Source organism: Pleurodeles waltl, chromosome 11 (genome assembly GCF_031143425.1).
Source record: "Pleurodeles waltl isolate 20211129_DDA chromosome 11, aPleWal1.hap1.20221129, whole genome shotgun sequence".
NCBI lineage: Eukaryota > Metazoa > Chordata > Amphibia > Caudata > Salamandridae > Pleurodeles > Pleurodeles waltl.
The window spans coordinates 870,354,945-870,369,159 of NC_090450.1; the positions used below are offsets into that span (position 1 = coordinate 870,354,945).

Below are 14,215 nucleotides of genomic sequence, written 5' to 3' on the forward strand. Positions count from 1 at the left end.
ATTAAAAGTGTTGGAAACTATGGATCCCACTAGTCTGGAAGGACTGGATGGAATTGATACCATTCTGGAATGAATAGAAAATGAAATGAACAGCCTGGTAACCTTTTTCTCTTCTTCTTTTATTAAAATAACTTTAGACCCTAATGAAATTTCCATTACAAGATCCTAATCTTGCATAATTTTGGTAATTTTTACATTGCGCATGTTAACAAAAGTTTTAAAAATTAGGGCCAAATTTATCAAACTTTCATGCAGCACAACGCAGCAAGATATCTTGCTGGGCTGCTGTGCTGCATGAAAGAGGGAGAGCAGGAATGCTCCATATCTATCAACATATGGCTCATTCCAGTCCTCTGCCTGTGCTGGCACACAATTAGCCTAGCAGCAATGCAGGAACCCTTGCACCGTGGCGCAACGGTGCCTGCATTACAGGCAGGATTGTTTTTGTGCAGTAAGGGACACCTCCCTGCATAAGTACAATCCTGAGATGCATTTTCATCTTTCTAAGTGTGCTGCGGAAAGCAGTACACATAGAAAAATTAGAAATAAACCTATTTCACCTAATTATGCCTCCCCCGGGGAAATATAGGATTATGACACATTTCCATGGCACTGTGATTTCTATTGCAGTAATTATTTGAACACAGAATTGAGTAATTCAGCCTGTGAAATGGAAAAAAGAGCTAAGGGGAGTAGAGAAAGGTAAAGGAAAGGCGTTAAACATTCTTTTTCCAGAAAATAAGTGTGCAGAATACCCCAGCAACAATTAAAAAACAATGATGGAAAAACATTGATGGCCCTTGGCAGCAGTGTTTTGCTACTAGGAAATACAAAAAATGTTGAATTAAGTTGAAACGTCCTTAATTGTCATGTAAGTAGCATGATGTCATGTTGTATCTTGTTGTTACAGATGTTACCATTAACTAGGCTCACTCAGAAGTTCGAAAGAAATCTTTATTTCAGCCACAAGTGTGACCATTAAAGTGAACACAACAAAAATCACAGTATCAAGTAATAAATAGATGAAAAAGCATATACAAGTACCAAGTGCAGATTGCAAACATTGAGGTTAATAATCAAGTACACAGAAGTCCATCAACAAATAAAACCACTGTAGTAGGACACATCTCAAGAAAGAACAGCTATTAATACAGTTGGTGGGGAATCCAATTGTTGTAAATATACCAAAACCACTCCAGAAGATCCGATCCACTTTCTCCTGATATTCGATATTAAAAACTGCATTGACAAATCGTTAAAACTTGCAAAAGAAAACAAAGTGCAAGAGGGTTTGCGGAGAGATTTCATCTTATGGGCATAAGAGAACTTTTGTGGATTCGAACTGGCCCAGAGGAAACCCCAGATTCCACCTCAAGAAACCCAACCTGAACCTAGTGACAGACACCTATCCCAGGAGTTACCCACCCGCTCAAGACAGGCTCCGCAATGGGAGAGAGGTGGACCTCTGCATAATCTCTGACAGACCGCTTTTCAAACTCGTAACCCTCCCTCAATGACCTTGACCTGTCCCTGAAGTCAGTTTAAACCCACAATAAATCTGATTTATGAATGGTGCAGGACTGGTGAAAAGGGAGGGCCTGCCCAATTTAGTTAATTTTGGTTAAAATATAACCTAGCCACTGGATTTTCATACCTTTCTCACACCCCAGGCAATCAGAGATAATTTCCTTATTTAGTACAGCAAGAGAGTTGGCCCAGATGGAAACCAGAGGAGCAAGCTTAGCAGCATCCTCTGCGTATCCCATCCCAAGTTCCTGGTGAGCAATGAAAGTGAAGCTTGCAGGTGGGACTTCCAAATGTCGTGTCAAAACTAGTCTCGCTCAGGGTTACAAACCACCGATATTAAACGACAGAAGAAGATGTGTGATGATAATTAAATAGGGCTGCCAACTTAAAAGGGAAGGGGTAAGCCTTGGCAACATACTGTGGGAAGGTTAATATGCTCTCACATATCCAACATACACAATAATTATTGAAAGAAAAAGAAAAAAAATCACAAAATTAAAAAATAGGTATTTGGTTCAGACTCCTTACAAGGACTACAAAGATCATTTTTTTAATCCATCCAGATTTAATTCCCAAAAGTAGATTATTTCATAAATGAGGCCAATTTTATCACATGCAGACACTAACTGGAAGTTTTTTTCTGTTTTTCACAGCTTTGGTGTCTTTGTTGAACCCTTGTCCCAGCGCAGTAAACTGCACCGAAAACTCAACTAACTGCACAACCCCTGAATACCCATCATGTCGTGACAGCAGCACCTTCAGCAAATTCCTGCTAGACCTCTTCAAGTTGACCATCGGCATGGGCGACCTGGAGATGATCAACAGTGCCAAATACCCCGCAGTCTTCATCATTCTGCTAGTGACCTACATAATCTTGACATTTGTGCTGCTTCTCAACATGTTAATCGCTCTGATGGGAGAAACTGTTGGGCAGGTGTCAAAGGAGAGCAAGCAAATCTGGAAATTGCAGGTAAGGAACCATAAGTAAGAGTAGTTTCTAATTTACATGTACGTGCCTAGTTCGATCTATTTCTGTCCCACGACAGCAAACAGAAAGACAAGCTGTGGGTCTCTGGTTAAGAGGGGAACCAAAAATTCCCCGAAAATCATATTGCAACTCGGCTGCTTTATCACTGATGAGATCTCATAGAACTGACTTCATGCTCATTGTGCTCCTCTTTAGCACAATCATTTATTAAATATCCTTTCCTTTATATGTGTGTGTGTGTATATATGTATATGTGTGTGTGTGTATATATATGTTCGATGGCATGTGTAGCTGCAGATACACATGCTGTGCATTATCCTGCCATCTAGTGTTGGGCTTGGAGTGTTACAAGTTGATTTTCTTCGAAGAAGTCTTTTCGAGTCACGAGACTGAGGGACTCCTCCCTTTCGGCTCCATTGCGCATAGGTGTCGACTCCATCTTAGATTGTTTTCTTTCCGCCATCGGGTTCGAACGTGTTTCTCTTCGCTCTGTATTTCGAATCGGAAAAGTTAGCTAATCATCGAAAAATCGACGGTATTGTTCGCGCTCGGTACCGGTTTAGTGTTAGGACATCGACACCGATAGAAGAAGCGCTCCTGCGGCCCTTCGGGGCTTCCACTCTTCAGCGGGGCCTGGTCGGCCCGACCGCGTCCATCGTCGAAACTCATGGACCGGACCCCCTTCCGCTTCTGCCCGAATTGCCACGCCAAGTATCCTTATACAGACCAACACTTGGTCTGTAATCTGTGTCTATCACCGGAACACAGGGAGGATACTTGCGAGGCCTGTCTGGCATTTCGATCAAAAAAGACCCTATGCGATCGAAGAGCCAGAAGACTTCAAATGGCGTCGACACCGGCCGAACCGATCGACGTCGAGGAGGAGGAAAGAATTTCCTTTCAAGAATCGGACTCGGACGACTCCAAAAGTGAGCTACCGACGGCACAACAAAAAACTGTGAGTAAAACTGCCCTGGCAAAGACTGACTCCAAAATAATAAAGGCCAAGGGGATGCCACCGCCAACAGGCCATGGCTTAACCCGAAAACACAGTGACCAACCGTTGGCATCGAAAAAGGCCTCACAACAGCCGAAGACATCCGACTCCGGTCGAGATACCGGCTCCGAACCATCTCGGCACCGAGAGTTCAACACACCCAAGGTGAAAAAGGTTTCCTCGGAGCCGAAAAAGACTGTACCGAAACCTTCGGTGTCGAAAAAGGCAGCCTCGGAGCCGAAAATAGGCTCCTACACAGAAGAGCACGGACTTTCCAGCCAAATGCAAGAGCACAGATTTGAGCAGGAATTAAGTATAGGAGAACCAGACCATACTCAAAGGAGGCTGCACATCCAGAAAGAGACTGGTAAAATACAAACTCTTCCTCCTATTAAAATAAAAAGAAAGCTAGCATTTCAGGAGTCGGAAATGCAGCCAAAGGTGGCAAGAGACAAAACACCACCACCAAGATTTTCGCCACAGCCTTCTCCACTGCATTCACCACAGCTGTCCCCGGTAACAACACCCCCAATGCAGTCACCAACACACACAGGGATGACACAGGATGACCCGGATGCATGGGACTTATATGATGCACCGGTCTCCGACAACAGTCCCGATTGTTACCCGGCAAGGCCGTCACCTCCAGAGGACAGCACTGCATATATGCAGGTGTTATCAAGGGCAGCTACTTTCCACAATGTAGCAATGCATGCAGAGCCAATAGAAGATGACTTCTTATTTAACACCTTGGCATCCACCCACAGCTCTTATCAAAGTTTGCCAGTGCTCCCAGGCATGCTTAAGCACGCCAAACAGGTGTTCCAGGACCTAGTGAAAGGTTGAGCTATCACGCCTAGGGTGGAGAAAAATATAAACCTCCCCACCGGACCCTGTGTTTATAACACAGCAACTGACACCAGATTCGGTGGTCGTGGGTGCGGCCAGAAAGAGGGCAAACTCCCAATCATCAGGAGACGCACCACCACCTGACAAGGAAAGTCGGAAGTTCGATGCTGCAGGCAAACAGGTGGCAGCACAGGCAGCCAATCAATGGCGGATTGCCAATTCACAGGCTCTACTGGCTCCCTACGACAGGGCACACTGGGACGAGATGCAGCATATAATACAGCACTTGCCCAAGGAACACCAGAAACGTGCCCAACAAGTTGTTGAGGAAGGACAAGCAATTTCCAACAACCAAATAAGGTCAGCACTGGACTCGGCAGACACAGCAGCACAGACAGTGAACACTGCGGTAACCATTCGCAGGCATGCATGGTTACGGAGCTCAGGTTTTAAACCGGTAATCCAGCAAGCTGTGTTAAATATGCCGTTTAACCAGGAACAATTGTTTGGGCCGGAAGTGGACACGGCAATCGAGAAACTAAAGAAGGACACAGACACGGCCAAGGCCATGGGCGCGCTCTACTCCCCACAAAGCAGAGGCACTTTTAGAAGACCACAATTTAGAGGGGGGTTTCGTACCCAAACCCCAGAGCCTTCCACCTCACAAGCCAGACCCACCTATCAGGGGCAGTACCAGAGAGGAGGGTTTCGAGGATCATACAGGGGTGGTCAATTCCCAAAAGCAAGGGGGAAATTCCAAAGCTCTAAAACAACTCAAGCCAAACAGTGACTTCATTGTCACAAACCCCCAACACTTAACACCAGTGGGGGGGAGACTTACTGCATACTACAAAAACTGGACAAACATAACTACGGACGCATGGGTCCTAGCCATTATCCAACATGGTTATTGCATAGAATTCATAAATTACCCACCAGATGTGCCCCCAAAAGCACACAATATGTCCAAACAACACTTAGACCTGTTACAGCTAGAAGTCCAAGCATTGTTACAAAAACAAGCAATAGAACTAGTACCCAACCATCAAAAAGGAACAGGTGTCTACTCCCTGTATTTCCTAATTCCAAAGAAAGACAAAACGTTGAGACCTTTATTAGACCTCAGAACGCTGAATCTCTACATCAAATCAGATCACTTCCACATGGTAACACTTCAAGACGTGATTCCCTTGCTCAAAAAACAGGACTACATGTCAACGTTAGATCTCAAGGATGCATATTTCCACATACCCATACATCCTTTTCACAGGAAATACTTAAGGTTTGTAATCCAGGGCGTGCATTACCAATTTAAGGTGTTACCATTCGGGATAACAACAGCCCCAAGGGTATTCACAAAATGCCTTGCAGTAGTAGCCGCTCACATAAGGAGACAGCACATGAACGTATTCCCATACTTAGACGATTGGTCAATAAAAACCAGCACTCAGCAACAGTGTCTTCTTCACACACAATACGTTATAGAAACTCTACACAAACTAGGGTTTTCTATAAACTACCAAAAATCACACCTACAATCATCCCAAATACAACAATACTTGGGAGCAATACTCAACACGCAAAAGGCGATTGCCACTCCAAGTCCGCAAAGGGTACAAGCGTTCCAGAATATAATTATAAACATGCAGCCAAACCAACACTACCAGGTGAAGTTTGTAATGAAACTTCTAGGCATGATGTCTTCCTGCATAGCCATTGTCCCAAACGCAAGACTACACGTGCGGCTCTTACAACAGTGCCTAGCAAGACACTGGACACAAGCACAGGGTCAACTCCAAGATCTAGTGTTGATAGACCGCCAGACACACTTCTCGCTTCAATGGTGGAACTCTATAAATTTAAACCAAGGGCTGCCATTCCAAGACCAAGTGCCTCAATACGTGATCACAACAGATGCTTCCATGATGGGGTGGGGAGCACACCTCAACCAGCACAGTATACAGGGACAATGAGACATTCAACAAAAACAACTGCACATAAATCATCTAGAACTGTTGGCAGTGTTTCTAGCATTGAAAGCATTTCAACCACTGATAGCCCACAAACACATTCTTGTCAAAACAGACAACATGACAACAATGTATTACCTCAACAAACAAGGAGGGACACAGTCGTCACAACTGTGTCTCTTAGCATAAAAAATTTGGCATTGGGTGATTCACAATCACATTCGCCTAATAGCACAATACATCCCAGGCATTCAAAACCAGTTAGCCGACAATCTCAGTCGAGATCACCAACAAACACACGAATGGGAAATTCATCCCCAGATCCTCCAAGATTACTTTCAATGCTGGGGAACACCAAAAATAGACCTTTTCGCAACAAAAGAAAACGCAAAATGCCAAAACTTCACGTCCAGGTACCCACACCCTCAGTCCAAGGGCAATGCGTTATGGATCAGTTGGTCGGGGATATTTGCTTATGCTTTTCCCCCTCTCCCACTCATTCCTTATCTGGTAAACAAACTGAGTCAAAACAGACTCAAACTAATACTCATAGCACCAACCTGGGCTCACCAACCGTGGTACACAACACTGCTGGACCTATCAGTAGTACCTCCCATCAAATTACCAAACAAGCCAGATCTGTTAACTCAACACAAACAACAGATCAGACACCCGAATCCAGCATCGCTCAATCTAGCAATCTGGCTCCTGAAGTCTTAGAATTTGGACACTTAGACCTTACACAAGATTGTATGGAGGTCATTAAACAAGCTAGGAAACCTACTACAAGACATTGGCCCTCATTCTGACCCTGGCGGTCCTAAACCGCCAGGGCCACGGGCAACGGAAGCACCGCCAACAGGCTGGCGGTGCTTTAGTGCCCATTCTGACCGCAGCGGTAAAGCCGCGGTCAGAAAAGGGGATCCGGCAGTTTCCCGCCGGATTTCCCCTGGCTGGGCTGAACCTCCATGGCGGCGCTGCAAGCAGCACCGCCATGGAGATTCCGACCCCCTTCCCGCCACCCTGTTTCTGGCGGTTTTGACCTCCAGGAACAGGATGGCGGGAACGGGTGTCGTGGGGCCCCTGGGGGCCCCTGCACTGCCCATGCCACTGGCATGGGCAGTGCAGGGGCCCCCTAACAGGGCCCCAGCATGATTTTCACTGTCTGCATAGCAGACAGTGAAAATCGCGACGGGTGCAACTGCACCCGTCGCACCCCTGCAACACCGCCGGCTCCATTCGGAGCCGGCCTCTGTGTTGCAGGGCCTTTCCCGCTGGGCCGGCGGGCGCTCCCTTGGCGGGCGCCCGCCGGCCCAGCGGGAAAGTCAGAATGGCCTCCGCGATCTTCTGACCGCGGAGCGGCCATTTGGCGGTTCCCGCCAGGCGGGGGGCTTCCGCCGCCCGCCCGGGTCAGAATGACCCCCATTGTTATGCAAACAAATGGAAAAAGTTTGTTTACTACTGCCACAATAATCAAATTCAACCACTACATGCTTCCGCAAAGGACATTGTAAGTTACCTACTACACTTACAAAAGTCTAAACTAGCATTTTCTTCTATTAAAATACATCTCACAGCAATATCTGCCTATCTGCAGATTACACATTCAACATCACTTTTTAGAATCCCAGTCATCAAAGCATTTATGGAGGGACTAAAAAGAATTATACCCCCGAGAACACCACCAGTACCTTCGTGGAACCTTAATATTGTATTAACACGACTCATGGGACCACCATTTGAACCCATGCACTTTTGTGAAATGCAATACTTAACCTGGAAGGTAGCCTTCCTAATAGCTGTCACATCTCTTAGGAGAGTAAGTGAGATACAAGCATTCACTATACAAGAACCCTTTATACAAATACATAAACATAAAGTGGTTCTCCGTACAAATCCCAAATTCTTACCAAAAGTTATATCACCATTCCACCTAAACCAAACAGTGGAACTCCCAGTCTTCTTTCCACAACCAGACTCAGTAGCCGAAAGAGCCTTACATACATTAGATATTAAAAGAGCACTAATGTATTACATTGACAGAACAAAACAGTTTCGCAAAACAAAACAATTGTTTGTAGCCTTCCAAAAACCTCATGCAGGAAATCCAATATATCCTATATCCAAGCAAGGCATTGCCAGATGGATAGTGAAATCTATACAAACCTGCTATATTAAAGCAAAAAGAGATCTACCTATTACACCAAAGGCGCATTCCACTAGGAAAAAAGGTGCCACAATGGCTTTTCTAGGGAATATACCTATAACAGAAATTTGTAAGGCAGCCACATGGTCTTTGCCTCATACATTCACAAAACATTACTGTGTAGATGTGTTAACAACACAACAAGCCACAGTAGGACAGGCTGTATTGCGAACATTATTTCAGACAACTTCAACTCCTACAGGCTAAGCCACCGCTTTTGGGGAGATTACTGCTTACTAGTCTATTCAAAGCATGTGTATCTGCAGCTACACATGCCATCGAATGGAAAATGTCACTTACCCAGTGTACATCTGTTCGTGGCATGAGACGCTGCAGATTCACATGCGCCCTCCCACCTCCCCGGGAGCCTGTAGCCATTATAAGTTGAATGGAAATTGTAAATTTGTAAATAAATACTATTTTAATACACATTATGTACATACATACTTACTCCATTGCATGGGCACATTTACTATATTCACAACTCCTACCTCACCCTCTGCGGGGAAAACAATCTAAGATGGAGCCGACGCCCATGCGCAATGGAGCCGAAAGGGAGGAGTCCCTCGGTCTCGTGACTCGAAAAGACTTCTTCGAAGAAAAACAACTTGTAACACTCCGAGCCCAACACTAGATGGCAGGATAATGCACAGCATGTGAATCTGCAGCGTCTCATGCCACGAACAGATGTACACTGGGTAAGTGGATTTTCCATATATATATATATATATATGTGCATACACTTTTTTTAATGTATTTTTTTTGCCTATTCTTGTGCTCATCTTGTCTCTTCATCATTGACGTATGTGTCATGGAAGTCATTCACAATGATGGAATTGGCAATTTGTCTTTGATCACATCCAAATAACACTCTAAAAAACCAAGAGCAGCACAGGTTAAGCTATACATGCTCTGAGTACGGGCCCATTGCAGAATCCGTACACAGTGGTGACAGAGAAGAGTTTAACAAGTGTATTTGCTATCCCACTTTCCCCACCATACTTTATACCTCCCTAGCTACAAGCTCATTGGTTCCATAAGCACTATTGAGCGGCCTGGGCAGTATGATAAGAGGAAACTAACCTTTTGAGAAAGCTATAGCTATGGATCCAGCCTGTGTGGTCTTTAGGAAGTTGATATGGGACTTCTCACACATTTTAAGGCAGCAGATGTCTTGTGCATTGCCTTAAATCGGGGTATTCACAGAGAGCCAAAAGATTCACTTGTCTTCCATGATTGTGATTGAAGCACTGAATTCACTCCCTCGTAGAATGACTAAGGGATGTTAACTCAATATCGAATTTGCAAAGGAAAGTTTCAAGCTGTTACCGACCATAGAGCCAAGGTGTCTTCTTTCTCACATCATTGCAGTATAGTTAGTGAAATCATGCTCTTTGTTTTAGTAACTGCATAAAAATGATTTAAAGTGCTTGACCGTCGCGGATATAAGTATGTTTGAAAGGGACATTATAGAATACTGTTTTACTGACTGCTTATATAGATGTTCAAACAACGTACCATCCTATCATTTCTATGCCAGGTTGTTTTTGTTTGCTTTAGCCAGTTTATTGCTGTTGTATAGAAAAAGCATTTTCATCTCAATCCTGAATACTTTAAATTTTTTGGAAGGCGAAAACAGGCCCACGATATTTTACTGCAGAGCTTTCATGTTCCAATCATTAGCTGAATATATTTGAATTTCAAGTAAGGTACAGACATGGTTATAGCTTTGTTAGATCTCACTTTGTACAGAGATAAAGAAAAGCAGATCTTCATCAATGAATTTGTAGCTATCACACAGTTGCTGAAGTTGGTCACCACCAAATGAAATTTCAAAAACTACAAAAGTGTGTGGCAAAGCTGAGAAGACTATAACAAGGCTTGGGCACTCTGACTTGAACAAGTATTAAAGCCTGCTTTATTTAGATAATCAGTATACCTTGCATACATATTGTGGAGTTTGGAGCATGTTTGTTCACAGTGTAATTTCTTTGGTTCAGCCGAAGGATGACAGTCAAAACTACGGTTTGCATATGGGACTAAGCAAATGATAATCACACAAAAGTGAGTTGTGCAAATTTGTAGCCAATGTCATCTTTAATGCATGAACTCGTAGTATATTTATGTGTAGAAAGTTCAAACTGTATGCTGATAGAGTGGCCTGGTAATATGGGTTACTGTAGACCCAAAACTATTATTACCAACACTCTTCACCTTCAACTGAAAGGCTAGAGTGGCATAGTCCTAAATTTGATCAACGTGTGGCATTGTCTATGAGACCTCCTGTGGTAGGAATTGCAGACCCAGAGTCTAAAGCATTTTAGAATTCCCTATGGCTGTTCTCTAAGATCAGGGTCGGCTCCTCCATTAGGACGGAGGAGCGTTACCCCTCCGCCAGCAGCGACAGCTGCAAACCTTCTACCAAAAGACGATAATAAACTATTGTTGGACTTTTGCTTATGCAGGGTCATCCCCAGTCTTTTTGCCTCCTGCCTCCTATTTTATTCTGACCTGTTGCTGTTGGCTTTTCAACTCTGAGCCCTTTACCACTGCTAACCAATACTAAAGTGCATATGCTCTCCGTGTAAATTGTATGTAATTGGTTTATCCATGATTGGCATATTTGATTTACTAGTAAGTCCCTAGTAAGGTGCACTAGAGGTGCCAGGGCCTGTAAATCAAATGCTACTAGTGGGCCTGCAGCGCTGGTTGTGCCACCCACATCAGTAGCTCTGTAATCATGTCCCAGACCTGCCACTGTAGTGTCTGTGTGTGTATTTTTACACTGTAAATTCGACTTGGCAAGTGTACCCACTTGCCAGGCCTAAACCTTCCCTTTTCTTACATGTAAGGCACCCCTAAGGTAGGCCCTAGGTATCCCCAAGGGCAGGGTGCAGTGTATGGATAAGGTAGGACATATACTAATGTGGTTTATATGTCCTGACAGTGAAATACTGCCAACTTCGTTTTTCACTATTGCAAGGCCTGTCTCTCTCATAGGATAACATGGGGGCTACCTTTAAATATTGTTAGAAATGGGGTTTTTTGGTTGGCAGTTAGGTTGCCCTCTGTCCAAGCAAGAACCCTCACTCTAGTCAGGGTAAGTCACACACAATCCAAAATCAGCCTGTGCTCACCCTCCGGTAGCTTGGCACGAGCAGTCAGGCTTAACTTAGAAGGCAATGTGTAAAGCATTTGTGCAATAAATCATACAACACCATAGCATAACACCACAAAAATACACCACACAGTATTTAGAAAAATATATAATATTTATCTGGGTATCTTCAGGTCAAAACGATCAAAGATGCAATATGAATTTGTAAAGATATCACTGAAAAGTGATATAAAGTGTCTTAAGTCTTTAGAAAGTAAACAGAGTCTCTTTCAAACACAAAGTACCTGGTTTCTGGTGGAAAATCTCCTCAGAGGGCCACAAAGGAAGAGGTGCGTGGAAAAAGGGTGTGTGCGTCGATTTCTCCCCAGCACACACGGACTTGCGTCGTTATTTTCCACGCGGGGACAGTTTCTTTCTGTGGGTCGCGGGGATTACCAGATGTCCCAGGTCTGTGCGTGGATTTTCCTGCTTGTTTTCCGGCTGCGCGTCGTTCTGCGGGTCTGCGTGTCGAAGTTTCGATCTCACGGCAGGCGTTGCGTCGATTTCTCCTGCGGAGTCGGGCGGCGTTGTCCTTGCGAGGCCGTGCGTCAAAGTTTTGATCTCACGGCAGGCGTCGCGTCGATTTCTCCTGCGGAGTCGGGCGGCGTTGTCCTTGCGAGCCCGTGCGTCAAAGTTTTGATCTCACGGCAGGCGTCGCGTCGATTTCTCCTGCGGAGTCGGGCGGCGTTGTCCTTGCGAGCCCGTGCGTCAAAGTTTTGATCTCACGGCAGGCGTCGCGTCGATTTCTCCCGGGAAGTCGGGCGGCGTTGTCCTTGCGAGGCCTGCGTCAAAGTTTCGGTCGTCCCGAAGGCGTCGCGTTGATCAGCGTCGGTGTGCGGCGTTTTTCTTGCCGCGGAACAAGCTGTGCGTCGAAAAGTTCGGCGCACGGAGCGTCCAAGAGGAAGAGTGAAGTCTTTTTGGTCCTGAGACTTCAGGGAACAGGAGGCAAGCTCTATCCAAGCCCTTGGAGAGCACTTTTACAGCCAGGCAAGAGTTCAGCAAGGCAGCAGGCCAACAGCAAGGCAGCAGTCCTTTGTAGAAAAGCAGACAGGTGAGTCCTTTGAGCAGCCAGGCAGTTCTTCTTGGCAGGATGTAGTTTCTGGTTCAGGTTTCTTCTCCAGCAAGTGTCTGATGAGGTAGGGCAGAGGCCCTGTTTTATACTAAGTTGTGCCTTTGAAGTGGGGGTGACTTCAAAGAGTCTCTAAGAAATGCACCAAGTTCCCTTTCAGCTCAATCCTGTCTGCCAGAGTCCCAGTAGGGGGTGTGGCAGTCCTTTGTGTGAGGGCAGGCCCTCCACCCTCCCAGCCCAGGAAGACCCATTCAAAATGCAGATGTATGCAAGTGAGGCTGAGTACCCTGTGTTTGGGGTGTGTCTGAGTGAATGCACAAGGAGCTGTCAACTAAACCTAGCCAGACGTGGATTGAAGGGCACAACAAGTTTTTAGTGCAAAGGAATGCTCACTTTCTAAAAGTGGCATTTCTAGAATAGTAATATTAAATCCGACTTCACCAGTCAGCAGGATTTTGTATTACCATTCTGGCCATACTAAGTATGACCTCCCTGCTCCTTTTAGATCAGCAGCTGCCACTTCAACAGTGTATGAGGGCAGCCCCAATGTTAGCCTATGAAAGGAGCAGGCCTCACAGTAGTGTAAAAACGAATTTAGGAGTTTCACACTACCAGGACATATAACTACACAGGTACATGTCCTGCCTTTTACCTACACAGCACCCTGCTCTAGGGGTTACCTAGGGCACACATTAGGGATGACTTATATGTAGTAAAAGGGAAGTTCTAGGCTTGGCAAGTACTTTTAAATGCCAAGTCGAAGTGGCAGTGAAACTGCACACACAGGCCTTGCAATGGCAGGCCTGAGACAGGTTTAAGGGGCTACTGAGGTGGGTGGCACAACCAGTGCTGCAGGCCCACTAGTAGCATTTAATCTACCTGCCCTAGGCACATGTAGTGCACTCTACCAGGGACTTACAAGTAAATTAAATAGTCAATCATGGATAAACCAATCAGTAGTACAATTTACCCAGAGAGCATATGCACTTTAGCACTGGTTAGCAGTGGTAAAGTGCCCAGAGGTCAAAAGCCAACAACAACAGGTCAGAAAAAATAGGAGGAAGGAGGCAAAAAGTTTGGGGATGTCCCCGTCAAAAAGCCAGGTCCAACAAATATGATTATAGTGTAGATTCCCCTAGAGAGTAGATGGACATGTGGCGTTTGGGGTCCCTGAACTCACAATTTAAAAATACATCTTTTAGTAAAGTTGATTTTAAGATTGTGCGTTTGAAAATGCCACTTTTAGAAAGTGAGCATTTTCTTGCTTAAACCATTCTGTGACTCTGCCTTGTTTGTGGATTCCCTGTCTGGGTCAGTTTGACAGTTGGGTTGTTTTTCACCTCGCACTAGACAGTGACACAAAGGGGGCTGGGGTGTAACCTGCATTTCCTGATTAGCCATCTCTGCTAGGAGGGAGGGGTGGAGTGGTCACTCTCATCTGAAAGGACTGTG

The 14,215-nt window shown here is 45.1% G+C and overlaps 1 protein-coding gene across 3 annotated transcripts in view; it reads left to right on the top strand.

Moving 5' to 3' along the window:
* TRPV4 (transient receptor potential cation channel subfamily V member 4) overlaps positions 1-14,215 on the top strand; it is a 467,135-nt gene that overhangs the window by 414,519 nt on the left and 38,401 nt on the right. For all 3 annotated transcript variants that reach the window (XM_069214733.1, XM_069214732.1, XM_069214731.1), the window contains exon 13: positions 2,181-2,497. In XM_069214733.1, coding sequence (XP_069070834.1) covers positions 2,181-2,497 — 317 coding nt within the window. The remainder of the gene's footprint in view (positions 1-2,180; positions 2,498-14,215) is intronic.